Source organism: Petromyzon marinus, chromosome 9 (assembly GCF_048934315.1).
Source record: "Petromyzon marinus isolate PM22_M1 ecotype Great Lakes invasive population chromosome 9, UKy_Petmar_22M1.pri1.0, whole genome shotgun sequence".
Taxonomy (NCBI): Eukaryota; Metazoa; Chordata; class Hyperoartia; order Petromyzontiformes; family Petromyzontidae; genus Petromyzon; species Petromyzon marinus.
The window spans coordinates 11,464,172-11,483,604 of record NC_133675.1 but is presented as its reverse complement, the minus strand read 5'-3'; the positions used below and the strand labels follow the sequence as shown (position 1 = coordinate 11,483,604).

The 19,433-nt window shown below is 42.5% G+C and overlaps 1 protein-coding gene across 1 annotated transcript; it reads right to left on the bottom strand.

The window, feature by feature from the left end:
- Positions 1–1,012: 1,012 nt before the first annotated feature.
- LOC116940537 (histamine H2 receptor-like) lies at positions 1,013–14,617 on the bottom strand. The gene is made up of 3 exons (XM_032950485.2): positions 14,098–14,617; positions 9,008–9,184; positions 1,013–4,725 (listed from the first exon to the last, which is right to left on the bottom strand). Exons 1-3 carry the CDS (start codon positions 14,388–14,390, stop codon positions 4,038–4,040), a joined length of 1,158 nt encoding a protein of 385 aa, XP_032806376.1. The 5' UTR covers positions 14,391–14,617; the 3' UTR covers positions 1,013–4,037.
- Positions 14,618–19,433: the final 4,816 nt, after the last annotated feature.

Genomic DNA, 19,433 nt, shown 5'->3' with positions numbered 1-19,433 from the left:
CTGTCAGAATAGCAAAAATGTGTTTCGTATTCATCACTCTCTTGATTATTTGAATCAATATATTAATATCTAAAATGCAAATAATTACGATATGTTGTGATTATATTGGGGCTGTTTTTCTGTTGTAGAATTACAATCAACCAAAAAAGTATCTGTAACTTTAGATCGTGTGCAACGTCGTGTATAGCACCGCCCTTAGTCAATACAAATCTGTATGGGTTGGTAAATTGGGCCTAAGATAGGTTCGGTTATCATGCAATATGTATGTTTTTCATGGCTCTCAATTAAACTCAAGTCATTGGGTTCATAGCGCAGTGTACTAAACACTGCGCTACCACTCTCTCACACAGTTTTTACTCGTTAAGGGTTTTACATTTTGTCCAGGGGTGTAATTAACTCCGCGACTGGGGTACCAATCAATCCGAAATCGGTGCTACTCTGCGATATCAAAATGCCAAACATTAACATCAAAAATCCGTTATCGAAAAAATCAACTTTGAATCGTGCATCGTGTACCGCTCGTCTCGATGAGTCGATTGCCGACCATCAACGGACTAAAGATGACTGCATCACGGACATTATGCGAGAGCCGGGGTACTATGGTACCCCGGGGTACCGCCATAAGGTTCATGTGTGTATATATGTTTTATTCTTTTCCATCAAACCCTATTTTGTGGTGACATGTTTATAAACGGTGATTTATTAAAATAGACTTCCTGCAACATTAATAAAATTGCATAAGGTAAAAAAAAATACAAATCCGATGGGAAAATGTATATTTTAAAATTACCTACAAAATACTTGCTGACCCTTATACTGCAGCATATATGCAGCCATCCAGGTCTCCATGGGATAACAGAAAATTATTATAAATGGGCCCTTACATGGTTAAAGTGCAAACAATACCATGTGCATTCACAGTAATTGGAACCCATGATGGGCAATAAACATTAATTTAAAAATCACATGACTGATCATGTGTTTATTGGTCTTGTAAGAGAGGAAAACAATATATTTTGTAACATTTTATTTCATTGAAATAGAACAATATAATTTGTTAAACATCCACGTGGAATATGTAAAATGCATGTGTTCTCCACGAATGTCATATGTATCAAAGGCATGTTAAATCCATAGAGAACGAATCTGTACATCACAACACACACTGACTTGCAATCAGAATGTATTTTACCCTAATTACTAGAACACCGTTGTTCCAATAGCACATCACAAGTGAATGCGCTTTGAAAGTTGAAAAGCCTGCTCATCTGCAATTTATGAAACAAGGTGCCACTTATATAATTAAAACCAAACGTTTGCTGCCAGATTAAAAAAAAATCACTATCACCAATCTCGCTTCCTAGATCGTTTTTTTCACACTAAATTGATCATTGGCATACCTCTTTTATAAGAAAAAATACAACGCTAAGTGCTACCACTTAAGATTTGTGGCGAATATGCCACTTACAAGCCTGCCACTGACAAGCCAGATTTTGAGTAAAATGCGTTTTCTAGATTTATGCATTACCGTATTTCACTTTGTAAACAGCTCTTAATATTCATCCCTGGTCTGAATATGAACCCGTATACGCGAAGGCTTCGTAACAGATGGAACGGACACCATATATGGTTTGTGATTGTTCAACTTGGCCCGATTTTAATATACCCCAGTGACTCAGAGGCAACATGCATATTGTTACTAGGGAATTGAAGCAAGCTGTGGACTGGGGGATAGTATTATTTTAGTGCAGGTTCAGTAAAACTCAAAAGGGCATTGGGGATCAACATTGATGTGACTCTTCATATGATTTCCTGTGCTATGACTCACCTCAGCAAACATTTCAAACCTTTTATTTAAGCCATTGTCAAAGGGAAAACAGAGTTATAATTGGGAACAAAAAGAGGGCTCTCTTTTGTCTGTGAAACTTAACATATGTTTTAAATGATGGATAAGGGAAAGACATTCTCCAGAACACTGCAGCAGTATTGTTCTTTTTTTTGCACTGCAGTTTCAGAAATGTATGGGATTCTTTATTGTATAATTGTTTCACTATCAGTAGCAAAATCGTTAAGATGCCATGTTCATAAAATTTTCTCTCAGCCGCCTCATGAACTGTGATTGTATAATAGGTATTGCATGGAACGTACATATATAGCACTTTTGACAATCAATTTCTGTATAAGGGCCTCCCCTACGCCTTGCAGGTAATGATGATTAGTTGAACATACTCCACTACGATGGTCGGTGTGGGTTGGTAAACGAGGGTGACATAGACGCCGGGGCATAGTACATTACAACTATGGATTATTCTCCACTGGCCTCGATGGTTCCTCAACATCGCATATAACAACATGTCTCATGCCTGGTGCCTTCCCTGCCAAGCTCTAGGCTCAACCAGCTTTGCTTCCCAATCTGACAAGAGCAGGTGCATTCCAGGTGATTTGGATATAGGATTATTTATTTTAGATATGTTTTGTTTCCATCCACGAATGTGCCTTGTAACAGATATGAGCATTAGTGGACACAAAAAACATACCTATGGGTAATTATAATATAAATTTTACTGTCATTTTTTTAAAGTTATAATTTATCCATTACCATTACAACAAAACTGCGTTTACCACAAACAACCTGTGCTTGAAGATAATAACACTTTTGCAGCTACGAACCTTAAAAATCCTGACATGTCTCAAGTCTCAGTAGACCTTTCTAGAAATTGGTTTTCCAGCTTGGCAGTCCACATGGGCTTTAACAAAAGGTATACGTATTTTAATAGCTTGACCTGTGGCTGTTCCATCTGTTGGATTCTGCCAGATGTTTCTAATGCCAACATTTGTGCCACCTTGTTGACATTCCAATTTTGGCAGACACCGTTTTTTACTTTTCATTGTTTTCCAAGCTTCATTTTTATGGTGAGGTTTTGATTTTTTTCAAAGCAATATTTGAACTGGATAATTAGGCTGCTCAACATTGTGACAACAAATATTTACTTTTAATTTCTAGTTTAAAACATTTTCAATTCAAAATGTTCGTATTTGGTACCCAAAGGATGATTTGTAGTTGAGCCACAAAAATAAAAATCTGCCACAAAAAATGAAATTTGCTAAAAATGTCTCTTCAAATGTACTTATCATGAAGTTGTATGCAATTATGGGTACAATTTTTAAAATATGTATTGTATGTATCACGTATTGAATTGTGTACAGCTTCAAGTGTATATTCACACCATGATTGCACAATCTCTTCAATTTGAGATGCAATATTTCACAAGTGCTGTTATAAGTACACTGTTGATATACTGTATGTTATACATTATTAGCATCCAGACATGTCATTCTGTTCCACTATTTAGCGACGCAATCACCTTCAATGACTTGATTAACTTTTTTAATTTGTGCATTTTTTTTTAGATGACACAATTTTAAAAGTACATCACATAATGGACAATTGATTCACGTAACATGAGACGTATTATACATTTACAGTATTTATATATATATGGTTCCATAAAACAACCACATAAGCCACAATGACGTGATACATTGTTACTCATTTCGTTAAACTTTAAATGTCCAGCAACCAATGGATTGTCTTGAATATAAGAAATATGAATAACCCATACTTTCCAGTGTCCAGATTAATCAAGTTTCCAAAATAAACACCATAGTTCCATATGTACAGTTTGGCTTTACTGATAAATGTTGTCATTGCAGTCATGGACTATGACAAAACACAATTATTAATTTAATTAAAATGATTCTGGACACAAAACACCGGTAAAAGTTTTGTTCAGTTGACCTTCACTGAGAATTCGGATTGATGGAATCATTGTGGATCGAAGCAGGCTTAACTTATGTGCTTTATTTTTTTATTTAAAGCTTTCGTGACTGCAGGGATTCTCACTGTGAGAATTTTATTGTTTTATATTTTTATTATTTAATTGTTTCCCTTCTACGTGACTTTACCGAAAGAACCAAGAATTATGTGCTTTATGTTTACGTAAGCTGCTATTTAGAAGCAGAAGTACACCTTTTAATCACAATGTCTGCTTCTGCTTAATGATGGTCATTCCTTTGGCAGCAGCAGCAGCAGCATTGTCCGCCTCTAGTGCGGTTTTTGAGTACGTGACGATGGAGACCATGTCCTCGCCAATGTCCACCTTGGAGCGTAGTCGGCGGCAGATGAAAATCTTCCGCAGAGCGTGCTGGAAGTCACGGTTGAGGAATGCGTAGAGCATCGGGTTGATGGCCGAGTTGCAGTAGCCCAGCCAGGTAATCACCTTAAACGCCATTTGCACGACGTGTGCGGAGTCTTCGTTGTTCGAGTAGAAGCCAATGAAGACGTTGAAGAAGAAGTACGGCAGCCAGCACAGGACGAACGCCGAGATGATGATGCTCATGGTGCGCGTGGCCTTGTGCTCGAGCTGCAGGTTGTTGGGACGCCTGCTCTTGGGGTGGTAGTGGATGTCCAGCGTCTGCGACATGATGCGCGCCGCCTTGAGCCTGGAGGCTCGGTAGATGAAGAAGTACATGGTGCACATGACGAGGAAGGGGATGTAGAAGGCGAGAGCCGAGGCCACGACAGCGAAGGTGCGGTTCGTGACAAACACGCACTCGCGGCTCGAGTCGAAGTCCAGGCCGGGAATCTCGTTCCAGCCGCGCATGACTGGCAGGAAGGAGATGAGTGAGGAGTACACCCAGATGGCGGCGGTCATGGCTACGCATCTGAGAGAACACACACAAAGCCACACATTCAGTGTGCAACAAGAAAACTCCGGACAATGCTTTAAGCATTGATTGGGGAACCTTTTCCTTAATCGAGGGCTGATAAGGACTTTCAAATATCTTTGCAAGGACACACGTTTACACACATATCTCACCCTCCTCTGTAACTGCAAGAGGCTCTTGAGGTAACAAGTAATTGAGTGTACTGAAATGTTATTAGGTTGAAATTATTCCGCTCTTATACCAGAATAGTGCAACTAAGATGCCTGTAGTAACAGATACGCATCGTGTCCAGGACATTTCAATGTGGCAGGCCATATGAAATAAAATCTCGGGTCATATCAATCCTTTTGTGTTATAGTTTTTTTCCCCCCACTCCCAGGCTTAAAGCAAGGACTTATTGTAATTTATTATGAGGTCAACAGTGAGTGGAAAGGGTGCGGAATTTAGTGAAGGAAATTCGTTTGCAAGGATTCTCTATGTGGGTGTAATCATCTCATTAGAGAATATTCCTGACAACGGAATTTGACATTCCTTTACCATGATCAATGTTGGTTTCATTGATTATATAAAAATGAAGAATTGTCACACATAACCCCAGTCTTAATGCTTCCTCTTCTTAATAAAGACCTCACATGTGACAATTTTAATCCTATTTCTTTTGTCAGGCACAAGTGGAATGATTTAAATTTAAACTACTTAATTGTCTCTGTGGGCCCACTTTCAAGAACTCACACTGTGCTAAAGATGATCAAACAACCCCCATGACTGACACCATGTGAGAATTCCTTTAATCAGCAGTGAATTGACAAAAGGTTAATCTTCTTTGGTTCTTTCGGTAAAGTCACGTAGAATGAGAATACGTGACTTTACCGAAAGAACCAAAGAAGATGAATCCTTGCAGTCACGAAAGCTTTAAATTGACAAAAGGTTGTATATTAATGGTGTTATTTAAGTGTCTATTGACCATCTGCTTATTCACAAAGCCATTGAGCTATTTTTATTTTTTTGCATTAATGTAATGTCACGAAAATATCTCTTACTCAGCCACTGCAATAATGCTCGCATTGCTCATCGGGTTTATTTGAGGTGCAACATCTGTGACCTTGGCTTTTAGCTGGGAAGTGTTGTGTAAGATAGGAAAATAATTTTTAAATAGCTTTTGTGTAGAGGTAAAAGGGAAACACTCCAATGAACTCAGTAATTGATTTTGTAATCTGGTCATCTGCGACACTGGCTGTTGACAGCTCACATGCTTAGAACTCAAGCACTATACAGTGAGGAAAAAAAGTATTTGATCCCCTGCTGATTTTGGACGTTTGCCCACTGACAAAGAAATGATCAGTCTATAATTTTAATGGTAGGTTTATTTGAACGGTGAGAGACAGAGTAACAACAAAAACATCCAGAAAAAACGCACGTCAAAAATGTTATAAATTGATTTGCATTTTAATGAGGGAAATAAGTATTTGACCCCTCTGCAAAACATGACTTAGTACTTGGTGGCAAAACCCTTGTTGGCAATCACAGAGGTCAGACGTTTCTTGTAGTTGGGCACCAGGTTTGCACACATCTCAGGAGGGATTTTGTCCCACTCCTCTTTGCAGATCTTTTCCAAGTCATTAAGGTTTCGAGGCTGACATTTGGCAACTCGAACCTTCAGCTCCCTCCACAGATTTTCTATGGGATTAAGGTCTGGAGACTGGCTAGGCCACTCCAGGACCTTAATGTGCTTCTTCTTGAGCCACTCCTTGTTGCCTTGGCCGTGTGTTTTGGGTCATTGTCATGCTGGAATACCCATCCACGACCCATGCCCTGGCTGATGTGGTGAAGTTGTCCTGTCCCCTTAGCAGAAAAACACCCGCAAAGCATAATGTTTCCACTTCCATGTTTGACGGTGGGGATGGTGTTCTTGGGGTCATAGGCAGCATTCCTCCTTCTCCAAACACGGCGAGTTGAGTTGATGCGAAAGAGCTCCATTTTGGTCTCATCTGACCACAACACTTTCACCCAGTTGTCCTCTGAATCATTCAGATGTTCATTGGCAAACTTCAGACGGGCATGTATATGTGCTTTCTTGAGCAGGGGGACCTTGCGGGCGCTGCAGGATTTCAGTCCTTCACGGCGTAGTGTGTTACCAATTGTTTTCTTGGTGACTATGGTCCCAGCTGCCTTGAGATCATTGACATGATCCTCCCGTGTAGTTCTGGGCTGATTCCTCACCGTTCTCATGATCATTGCAACTCCACGAGGTGAGATCTTGCATGGAGCCCCAGGCCGAGGGAGATTGCCAGTTCTTTTAAGTTTCTTCCATTTGCGAATAACAGCACCAACTGTAGTCACCTTCTCACCAAGCTGCTTGGCAATGGTCTTGTAGCCCATTCCAGCCTTGTGTAGGTCTACAATCTTGTCCCTGACATCCTTGGAGAGCTCTTTGGTCTTGGCCATGGTGGAGAGTTTGGAATCTGATTGATTGCTTCTGTGGACAGGTGTCTTTTATACAGGTAACAAGCTGAGATCAGCTCATTACCTGTATAAAGGACACCTGGGAGCCAGAAATCTTTCTGATTGAGTGGGGGTCAAATACTTATTTCACTCATAAAAATCCAAATCAATTTATAACATTTTTGACATGCGTTTTTCTGGATTTTGTTGTTGTTATTCTGTCTCTCACTGTTCAAATAAACCTTCCATTAAAATTATAGACTGATCATTTATTTGTCAGTGGGCAAACGTACAAAATCAGCAGGGGATCAAATACTTTTTTCCCTCACTGTAGGTGATATTCTTGGTTCTTTTGGTAAAGTGACTTTACCGAAAGAACCAAGAATATGAATCCCTGCAGTCACGAAAGCTTTAAATCAAAATGTTTTCACTATAGGTGAGATAAACCTTATGATCATCGGGGGGGGGGGGGGTTATTATGGGATAGAGAGTGGACAGGCACTGCTTATAGATATTTTTGCATCTCAAAATGTTTATAATATTTTGATTTAAAAATATTATATTTGGCATTGGAACCCTAAGCAAATCCCTGTTTTATGCCATTGCGGAGAAACGGGTTCTCTGCTCATAATTAAAAAAAAGTTCATTTTCATTTTGACCTTTGATCTTTATAGCTGCTTTCGTATCGTTTATTAATTCAGCTGCATTGCAAATCCATGACAACTCAGTTTTGCAGCCTGTAATAGGCTCAAGTGGAAGTGTTGGCAGGCAGATAACATCGACAGCGCCTGGTGAGCCGAGCATATGAAGTGAACATGCAGCAAGTTGCATTAACGTGAGGCTGCACGTGGGCGACCTGTGACGTCAAGGGTGGGAAAAAGCTGCTCTGCATCCTGCCAGTCGTGTAAAAAAATAACTTAAACACCAGCGTCATTATCGTCGAGGGGTGGGGAACGTGCAACCCACTGGCCATACACGACCCAAGACTCCATTTGATATTGCATGGCCCTTCCGACACTATGATGCCACTGGAGCTATACACTTTTAAATATAGATTGAAAAATCACGTCTTTCGAACGGCTTTTTGTGTTTAGTTTGTTGTCCTTCCGCCGCACCTCCGATTAGCACGGTCGGCTACGTATGGTGCGAAAGAAGTTCAATTTACATACATGAGCCCCACCATTTAGAAACAGCACGTAAATTATATTTACGTATTTATCCATCGTAGCAGCCATCTTAGCCGCACTAATTGAGTACTAGAGGGGAATATTTGTTTCCTGGCAACACTGTTTCTAATTTTTAGTGCGTTCAGTCACCTGTTGTTTTTTAAGCTATTTTGAGCACAGTGAATGCATACTATCTTGGTATGGCAACTAATCTGGGGCCAGCCAAAGGTATCTGAAAGTCCTATTCGACCCCCAGTAAGGAACGGTTCCTCACGCTAGTTTTAGTGGCACAAGTATAAAAAAACATCTGTATTCAGAGTAACACATGGTATAGCTTTCTAGGTCATCCAGTCAAGAGCATCCCACCGAAGTGACATCTGAACATAACTCTCTGATGCGTGCTTTGGCTGGACCGCGTGTTGCTCGGTACGATGTTCAACGTTTCACTCAACGTGCTGGGAGCTTCTTCAGTTTCTTCAAATCGTGGCAAAAAATCTGGCATCATGGGAAACAGCACAATGGTCGGCACGACAACAGGCAAATAAAACTATGCAAAACGACCGCGTATGCCCATGTACTGAGCGTGCTGATGTAATTGGGGAGCTGTGCATTGGCTGTTCCGTCGCCACTGGCGTTGAAGAATTTTGAGACAACTGATTGAGTGCACTGACCGTCGGCGGGACATCCTGCGCACATAGCGGTGGGGCGCCGAGACGGAGCAGTAGCGGTCGAGGCTGATGAAGCAGAGCGTGACGATGGAGGCGGTGCAGAACATCACGTCGAAGGAGATCCACACCTTGCAGAAGATCCGCCCGAACATCCAACGTCCTGTAACCTCGTAAATGATGCTGATGCATCGTGGTTGGAAGATCGCAAATCAATATTTGATCGAACCTCACAGAGCGTCCGCTCCGCTATGTTAACAAAGTGCCAGAGCTGTCGCCTACAATGCGCGTTTGTCTAATGTGCCGTATGCCATTGCTGCTTAATCAACGGCTGTGGTTAATCCACTGCTGGATGGAAGCCTCCCCAAACTGCTGCCATCTCTCATAATCCTGCGATGCATTACTCCGCATTGCACTTGCACACGTGCTGATTTCATCACTCCATCTCCTCAATGGTGCATCCAGTACTCGCGGGTGTATTTCATCCCTTGGCTGCCACGTTAGTTTTATTATTTACCATCGCCACCTTACCTTTTAGCTGTATATCAATGTCTTTTTTTTATTGTTGCAAGTCTGTTAAGATGTATTGCCACTATAAAGGAGATCTACAAAGCTGAAAATTAGTCAGTACGAGAGTTTTGTTTTTTGTATAGTAGCAGGCAAGTTATAGATTTTGGAAATTGGACTATTGCATATTCATTCAGTGATTTATATGTGTGAATAAATGGCAAGGTCTTTAATTTCCACTTTACAAGTACACTGTACGTGTAGTTTGTGGAATTAATTGTCCATTCCAACGAGACAACTTTTCGGTCACCAAAACAGATTTAATAGAAGATGCACAAGAATATTGGGAAGTCTCATTAAAACAGGCAGCCGATATGCAGCACTTAGAGAAGTTTCGTCCCTCAAAGTGCAACAGAACTTGTTATTGAACTCTGATAAACCCGGCATACATTGTTTGTAAATGCAAGAGCACACGAAAATCAGGAAGACACGACTCCCATCACCCCTTGATTGCATGTCATGTGACCACCACATTGCGTGTACAATGCTCTCAGCTTTGTTCAAGTCACCGCCTCGACAGAGATCACCATGTGGCCGTGTTATTGTTTGCATGATACATACACATGCATAGATATGTTTTAACTTGTAAGAGTTATTGCAGTTTAGCCACAGGAAAATTTGATATTTGGAGTTTTGTTTATTGCCCATGCACCAAAGGGGTTGTTGTTCAGTACTAACTGGAGTGGAAAAAGCTACCAGTAGAGTATATGACATATCCACCATGGGGGTATTTACAATGGGCAGGACGCTTAGGAGAAATACTGTCTGTTTTTACACACACACTTCCTCTGTATTTCCATACTTTTTAGATGTTTCAGATAACATTTGGTTTTTTATGGTATTATCTATCGAACATACTTTTGTACCCTTTAACCATTTTTTTTATCATGAAACAAGCAACCACAGTGACCTTGCTATCATACATATGTGTGATTTAAAGACAAAATGCTATGAGAAATTCCTTGTTGGCATTTGCCACCCTGGTTGGTACTGATAAGTCATTTTCGGACCAATGGATTCAAGCACCATGATGGCTTAGGTATGCAGTGATTTATTCTTGAGTGATATTTCGGGTTTTTAATGGTCACCTACAGGTACACTCCACTACTGTATATACTCCGAATTATACAGTACATTACAAAAAAACATTACGTTTTTCATCGACAGAACAGATTTAATGGTTCAAACACAAAAACATTGGGGACCTCATTAAATGAATTTAATATCCAACACTTACAGAAGTTTTCCCTCCAAGTGCTGAAAATAAATTGTTATTGAACTCGCCAGTAAATCCAGTAATCCATTTATATGTTTGTTTTAAATATACACAGCATACAAAATAGTGTACTGTTAAATATGTGGCATACAACTTCATTTGACCAAACTCACTGCACGTCACGTAACCATCACATTGCATTTAGATTGCTCTCAGCCGTGTTTATAATACATAACGCCTGTTCTTGCGGACTATGTCAATAACAAAATGAAAAAGCAGATGTCTCCTTCATATGAATGTCTATCCATCTAAAAAAAGGTAAAATATTTCAAACACAACCCATATGCCTAAACATCTCTCTGAGAATGCATTATTTTAGCAGCATTAGTTCAGTACACGCAAACTCTGGACTTGTTTCGATATATTTTAGTGTATCATCATTAGTCAGTTACAGTTATTGATGCTGACAAATGTTAAGGATCCTCTCTTTACATACGGTTCATTCAGCCTTATCTAAGTCACCAACTATGCATGTATATTGAACGTCTTTTGCACCGTACATTTAAATATGTGGCTGAATTATTATTTACATACTACATATGTGCATACATTGTTTAACTGAATGTGAGTCTGAGATTTATTATTTGATATCGTTATTTTTTAGCAGTTTAGAAAATTTTGAGTTTGGGTTATATAGCCCATGAGCAAAGGGGGTTGGCCAGTACTGCCTGGGATGGCAAAAGTGACCAATATCCACCACGGGCAGTAACTACCACCATGGGCAAAAAGCTTATTACAAACTTCCTATTTATGTTCATATTCGTAAAATCTTTCATATCACATTCATTTGTTTTATTGTATTGTCTGAAATATAATTTACATTATATTTAAATGGTATTATCTGGACTGTTTATTTTCTTCTAAGTGTCAAATTTAAAACAGTGCCTGTGACACAGTTCGGTTGGATTACATATTTGGATGAGTTCAAAAGTGATAAGTCAAGTAAAAAATGTTTTTCTCTCGCTGATGGAGAGACAAACGCGTACGGGTATTGCAAATTTTAGAAGTTGGCAGTTGCATGCAGGCATTAATTCCCGTATGCATCTGTAAGACTACACACGTGCACCGTTGCTGTATAACATTAATTCACGTGTTTATGCATAGGCTGGACATAGAACAATGATGGTCACTGCATCGCGCGCATTCAGATGCTCTTCCGCGGCCGTCTGGAACGCTCTTCCTTCCAATATGAGGAAGCCACTGGAGCTATGCACTTCTAAATATGATTTTGGTCCTTCTCCAACACCTACGTAAGGAGGTTGGCTACGTACGGTGCGAAATAAGTTAGACATATGTAGTGAGTCACTAAGAGACACTAGTAGCAGAAGTCACTCTATTTATTACAGCCTTCACAGGTACAAGGAGTAACTACATTATGGTCAGGACAGCTAACAGGCTGCCTGATTAACAACGCCGAGGAAGTGAAGATGGTGACAAAGACTCCAGCAGCACGACGGTTCCACTCCAACAACGGCCCCGAACATTCGCTCAGGGTCCCCTTTTATCCACCCAGCGTGGCCTCGCTCTCTGACCTTCGGCCACGCCCCACTTCTAGGACCAACTAGAAGGTTCCCGGGCTTTACCTCACGTGCCCCCTCAATCACCTTTGCCCCACATCCCTCTCTCTGACTTATCACGTGACCTGCAGACAGTACAGGGCTGCTGCAACTGCAGATGCCCTTCTCTGCCAGCAACCAGCGCTACGCGCCATAGTGACCCATTCCATGTCACTACACATACATACATTGATAATGTTTGTGCAGCAAATGCAGCACTTTGGATTGCATGGGGTGGGTGAGTCACTCGATCAACAATCTCAATCCACTGCTTGGTGAAGTTGGAAATATTTCCCCACATTTCCCAATCTCAGCTGTACAATGGTATGCGTGCTAAATAGCTCCCATGCCTTTAATTCACCCTCCAGTCTCTCTTTCTTAACCAATGTCCCATGGTTGCCATCCAGTAAAAGTATTGGTTTTGTGTCAATATATTTTTCTCAGAGGTGGAAATCCTGGAGAGGAAAAAAATCAATTCGAGGTCAAAGGTTGAACGTTAATGTATGGGCAATTACACCGATTATTGATTCGTGTTGCACGTGTCCAATTGTTATTGCGGTGCTTGATTCATGAGGGGCAAAATTGGACACTACCGGTAGGTAAGCAATTTCTCGTAAACCTTATCGCTTGCGATTCTCGCGCAAGAACATTCGTCTGCCTGAGTGTGATAACACATTATTTTGTACCGATGTCGTGTGCTCGTACTATTCTTGTACCTGAAAACCAAAAAGGCATTCATAATTCGTTTAGAATGGAAGGACCGGCACCAACGTGTGTTACATGCCGTCTATTCCGTCAAACTCTATTAATGCAACTACATCAATTAATTTCCAAGCATTAATCAAGCTGAGAGAATCAATTGCAAGTATGCAGATAGCTTTCACAGATGGCTTTTCACAAAATTTGCACGGTGGCACCAAAACATCGCAACACCGAAGGGATACTCTTGCCAAATATCCAGTTACAGTACCACTTAAATGCCTCCTGCACATCGGACGGGAGTGCTGGGTGGAATGAAACTTGATCGTCAGCATGGGAAAAGCCGCAAACTGGGATCGAACCGCCTCTGCATGTAGACTGACTCGGTGGTCAGCGTTTTTGGGGTAGATTTCCCAGCAGTCACGCCCTAGGGGAGAATTGACATGGTGCTATAAATTACTGGTGTTATATTGTACAGCGAAAACAATCAAATAGGACATCATCACATTGCAGTACTTGACACTTGCCAAATTCACCGACGGAAAGTGTGCTCCTGTCACATCAGGGTGCAGTCTCCGTTTGTGACCGGACATGTTTTCGGGGAACAGCGATACTTGAGTTCAGGAAGCATTGTCAGCAAGCAGCTATTAAGGTCGGCACAGCACCAGCGTCATTGTAAGAGCTGTGAGAAGCCAGCACCAATGTCCATTCACCGTGGTCGCCCTACAACGAACGGCTCACGCTTGGGCAGCTGCACACTTTTTTGTTGTTAATGCACGTCAACTAAGGTGAAAGACCAATCCGATGTCAGGTACAGTAAAAACATCTCCCATTGTCCAGTGCATGCGTGTGACCGCTTGTTGTTGTGTTTAATTTGTTGTTCACCCCCCCGTCACCTCCAGCACGGGTTGGCTACGTACGGCGCGAAAGAAGTTCAGCACGCGAGCGAAGCGTACGCAGTGGCACAACCCTGAATCGAACGTCGCGCGCACTCTTACCTGAAGGGCATCACCAGGCAGGCGACCAGGAGGTCGGCAGTGGCCAGGGACATGATGAACATGTAGGTGACCGTCCGCAGGCGCTTCTCCAGCACGGGGCACACGAACACCACCAGGTTGCCCAGGAGAGTGACGAGGTCGATGACCGACAGCAGGGAGCCCACGGTGATGTCCCCTGCCTTGGAGCGCCAGGTGGCCGAGGAGGTGTTCTCACCAGGTCCTGCCACGGACCGGTTTAAAGGGACCACCGCAAAGAGGGAGCCGTTCCCCGGCTCCGTCTGCAGAAACGACATCTTCGCTCCACCCCCCAGCGCAAGGTGCTGGCGACTGGTGTAGGATCTCCTTTCTCGTCTCTTAATCTCTCTCTCTCTCTCCCTCTGTGCCTTTCTCTACCCCCCCCCACATCCCCTACCTCTCCTCCCTCTCTCACTCCCTCGCTCGTTCGCTGGATCTCCATGGCGTGACGTGGAAGCTGGGGAGTGATGTCTCTTGCAGGAGGATACAAGTTTTTTTTTGTTGTTGCTGCGGCTGCTGCGAAATTACATGGCGGGGGGGGGGGGATTGAGGTCTGTCACGACGCAGGGCAGTCTGTCGGGGGTGCAGTGGTGTCCATCGTCATCGTTGTCATCACCGAACTCGTCCGAGAGGACAATCTCCCGAGTGAACGGAGCGATGATGACATCGCCTCGTGTGCTGCTTGCTCGGTGGATTATCGAATCGCTGGGATCAGTCGCGAGAGGTGTACAGGGGCTTGGGGAGGCCTCCATCCAACAGTGGATGGATCGTGGCTGAGGACGATGACAAGTGTGGGGAGCAGCGAGAAGGCATGCGGCAGGAAATCACCGCCGCGTGATTCTGCTGCGCTCAGCAGCAGCAGCACCGCTGCTGCTCCGACAGTGGAATGGAGCGCAGCAGCCTTCCTTAACTCACCCCACGGTTCATTCAGCGCCTTCTGTTCGATTCCGCGCTCGCGTTATATCCGTCCATGGGCGATTTCTTGCACGCATGCATTCATCCATAAACACATCTTTGCAATGTGCAGCATTTGAATTCGTAATTAATCAACGCCGAGGCGGTTCGTTGGTCTCAATCAGTGTGCGTTCGCCTTCGGTCATTAATTCGCGTATTCGTGAATTGATTAATCAATGTTATAAATGGACACACGTTCTTTACTTCGCTCCATGTTAATGTTTGTGGTGAGTGGGGGGTGTAGTGGTGGGGGAGGCGGGTGGGTGGTGGTAGCTGTGGTTAGCTCACTGCGCTATAACCCGACGCTCTGAGCCATAGTCCAGGGCCACACCTAACATCAGTAGCGAGTGATATCTCCTCTTCATCAATGTGCAGTGAAACAGCACGGCGAAATATGGTCAAACAATCCCCATGGCCGAAACGGCGTGGGGAGACATGGATTGACAAATGATTGTATGTTATTATCACACTGTATGCATTTGTAATTGTTTAGTAATGTCTGTAATGTAGGTATAGTATATACATTCTTAATATACCTTCGACTCAATGTGTTAATACACATGCATTGTGAAACACTTTAAATGAATACTCTTAGGTTCTTTCGATAAAGTCACGTAGGGAAATAAATACAAAATATTTTTCTCATTACTTATTTATTGTGTATTCGTAATTCTTGATTTATTTTGCTATCTACGTGACTTTATCGAAAGAAGCTAAGCGTATGAAATCCTGCAGTCGCGAAAGTTTCTATACAAGACTTTAAATTAATGTTTTGTCCTTTTCACCGAGATCTCCTTTACAAGAGAAGCACATACAGTGAGGGAAAAAAGTATTTGATCCCCTGCTGATTTTGTACGTTTGCCCACTGACAAATAAATTATCAGTCTATAATTTTAATGGTAGGTTTATTTGAACAGTGAGAGACAGAGTAACAACAACAAAAATCCAGAAAAACGCATGTCAAAAATGTTATGAATTGATTTTAATTTTAATGAGGGAAATACGTATTTCACCCCTCTGCAAAATATGACTTAGTACTTGGTGGCAAAACCCTTGTTGGCAATCACAGAGGTCAGACGTTTCTTGTAGTTGGCCACCAGGTTTGCACACATCTCAGGAGGGATTTTGTCCCACTCCTCTTTGCATATCTTCTCCAAGTCATTAAGGTTTCTAGGCTGACGTTTGGCAACTCGAACCTTCAGATCCCTCCACAGATTTTCTATGGGATTAAGGTCTGGAGACTGGCTAGGCCACTCCAGGACCTTAATGTGCTTCTTCTTGAGCCACTCCTTTGTTGCCTTGGCCGTGTGTTTTGGGTCATTGTCATGCTGGGATACCCATCTACGACACATTTTCAATGCCCTGGCTGAGGGAAGGAGGTTCTCACCCAAGATTTGACGGTACATGGCCCCGTCCATCGTCCCTTTGATGCGGTGAAGTTGTCCTGTCCCCTTAGCAGAAAAACACCCACAAAGCATAATGTTTCCACCTCCATGTTTGACGGTGGGGATGGTGTTCTTGGGGTCATAGGCAGCATTCCTCCTCCTCCAAACACGGCGAGTTGAGTTGATAACAAAGAGCTCCATTTTGGTCTCATCTGACCACAAAACTTTCACCCAGTTGTCCTCTGAATCATTCAGATGTTCATTGGCAAACTTCAGACGGACATGTATATGTGCTTTCTTGAGCAGGGGGACCTTGTGGGTGCTGCAGGATTTCAGTCCTTCACGGCGTAGTGTGTTAACAATTGTTTTCTTGGTGACTATGGTCCCAGCTGTCTTGTTGTTATTCTGTCTCTCATTGTTCAAATAAACCTACCATTAAAATTATAGACTGATAATTTATTTGCCAGTGGGCAAATGTACAAAATCAGCAGGGGATCAAATACTTTATTCCCTCACTGTAAGGTCGCACTTTTTTAGGCACACAACGTTCTTGCAGCAAATGAACCACAATGCCTTGCTGATCTCGTCAAGGAGCGTAAACCATCATCACGCAAACTATCACGGTCATCCTCGCAGCATCGAACAAAGACGCACACCACATCGCGCGCTTTCAGATGCGCTGCATCTGCGGCCGTCTGGAACGCTCTTCCGATATTAGGAAGCCAGTGGAGCGATGCACTTTTGCAAACTAGATTGTAAACTCACGTCTTTAGAACTGCGTTTTGTGTTTAGTTTGTTGTCCTGCCTACCGCACCTACGATTAGCACGGTTGGCTAGGTACGGTGCGAAAGAAGTTCAACATGCATACATATGGTTTCTCAACTGGTTCAACACATAAAGGGTGAGATCCTATTGAAAAGCATGTGTTCCTTTCGCTATAGAATGGCGTGTTCACACGCACATCGTTTATACACCACATTCAAGAAGGCGTGCATTCATTCACGACGTGAATCATTACTCAAACACCTGTCCGTTAGCTTCGCCGCCTGTGTTTAAGCGAGCGTGAGGATACCGTGCGAATTGCTGATTGCTCTGAGAGTATGGCCACGGTCCCACGTCGGCAGTGGCGGCGTGAACTAAGCACAAGCTTAGGACCCCAAGCAGCGAACGGGGCCCCAGCTTAATTAAATATCAGCGAAAAATGTAAATCCCAATAAACATAAGCGAATGACCATAAACAGCCTACTGAGCTCTGTCATCTCTATCTCGCCAGCATCTCTATTTTATCATCTCATTGCATCTCTTCTCGTGCCCATAATTTATTTCATCTCACCGCGTCTATATTTCTCAACCATATATGTGTATCTGTATACCTTCTGTCATCTCACTCGGGTTTTATAGAATGAGAGGGGAGCCTCCTCCCAAGAAATAATTTCTGCTTTAGGCCCCACACCGCCCCGCTCACCAACCGCCAATAGACTCCCACCACCACTGCATGCGTCCTGCAAATTAAGAGAGTTGAGTTCTGCTCCATTGTGCGACTAACCAGGGAATAGGCAAGCTCTGTGATTTATCTCATTCCCTCGAGCACAGCATGACAAATGCAGGATGTTCGATGACATCGTTTCCACACGTTAAAAAATGCAGCCCAAATATGAGTCACGCCGTGCCCGAGGGGTTGTCAGACTGAATGGTTGATATCAAGTAATGTGGTTGATATGATAAATAATAACAATGCAGATACAGCTAAAGACACGTGCATGAATACCTTGCGATTTTAGTTGGAGCAATATTTCATGTACATTTTGGATTTTTGTCAGCAGCAGCAGAGGGTGGTGCAAGCAAGATTCGCTGTTTCAGTGTACGTACATACTATCTGCCAACACGAACCGGAAATGACCAGGGTGATGAAGTATGGTCGCTGAAACGTCGGTCAAACATCCCCCACGACCAATAAACCCCCCCCCCCCAACACGACACTAGGAAGCCTTATCCAGCAGTGGATTGACAAAGTGGATGTACATGTACACAAAGTCGTTCAGTTCAGGTGGGTGGAAAACATTTTTTTCAACAGTGCCTATTGACCCTTTCACACTGAGTCAATAATGAGAGTGCACCACAATGTATTGATGGGACGGTGTGTCGGCCACGGAAACCGATCTTGCAGAGCGAAACCACGGTACGTTATGGGGTCTCTTGTGAATTTCAGTTGGAAAACCAGTGTGGTGCACATATAGTTAGTGTTCTACTACACAGAGCTCCACTTATTGAGAAGCCCTCACAATTATTGGTATTTCTCTCTCCGTGTCCGTCTCTCTGTCATGTTCATGTACCTCTGTCTATCTTTGCCACCGGATTCTTAACTGAGAGAGCCCTATTTGGCAAAAAAAAACATCTGGAGGAAGTCGTGACCATCACTAGGACAAGCGGATTGAGAAACGAAAGTACGAAAGAACATCTGGAAGAAGTTAGAACGAATGCAATTTGAGAATTGTGCTGAGGTAGAATGTGAGAGTGGACAGTGAAGTTGGGTTTGTGGAGTCTGTGTCAATGTAGAACTGCTTGTCATCAGCAAAGCAATAATGATCAAATGTCAAAACTCGCGATGACTTTGCCAAGTGGGAGGAATTATGTTGAAAAAATCAGGGCATGAAGATGGAGCTTTTAAAAAACTATTAAACCATCACCTATTTATATTATTTTACCAGGTAAGGCAGTACACAGTAAATGCACATTTATATTGATATACACAGTGTGAGGTGGACACACTCGTTTGGCAACGGATTAAAAACACAACACGTGAACATTTCTGAATTCATTATTCCAAATAGTAAGGCCCAATAGCTGTTATATGAATACAGCATTATATAAAGATGAGGCTTTGTACATATGTTTATCATTAGATCTATAAATGTCTATCAGTCTATCAATCGCATGGAAATTGTATGGAAACAGTGCCTTGTATTTTTGATGGTAATAAAG

Bases quoted from the DNA above. Each gene is read 5' to 3' on its own strand.
- LOC116940537 (XM_032950485.2), bottom strand. From the start codon at position 14,390: ATGTCGTTTCTGCAGACGGAGCCGGGGAACGGCTCCCTCTTTGCGGTG. The intron at 9,185-14,097 runs GTAAGAGTGCGC...ACGATGCATCAG, and splicing joins TGCCTGGTGATGCCCTTCAG to CATCATTTACGAGGTTACAG. The intron at 4,726-9,007 runs GTCAGTGCACTC...GTGTTCTCTCAG, and splicing joins CGCAGGATGTCCCGCCGACG to ATGCGTAGCCATGACCGCCG.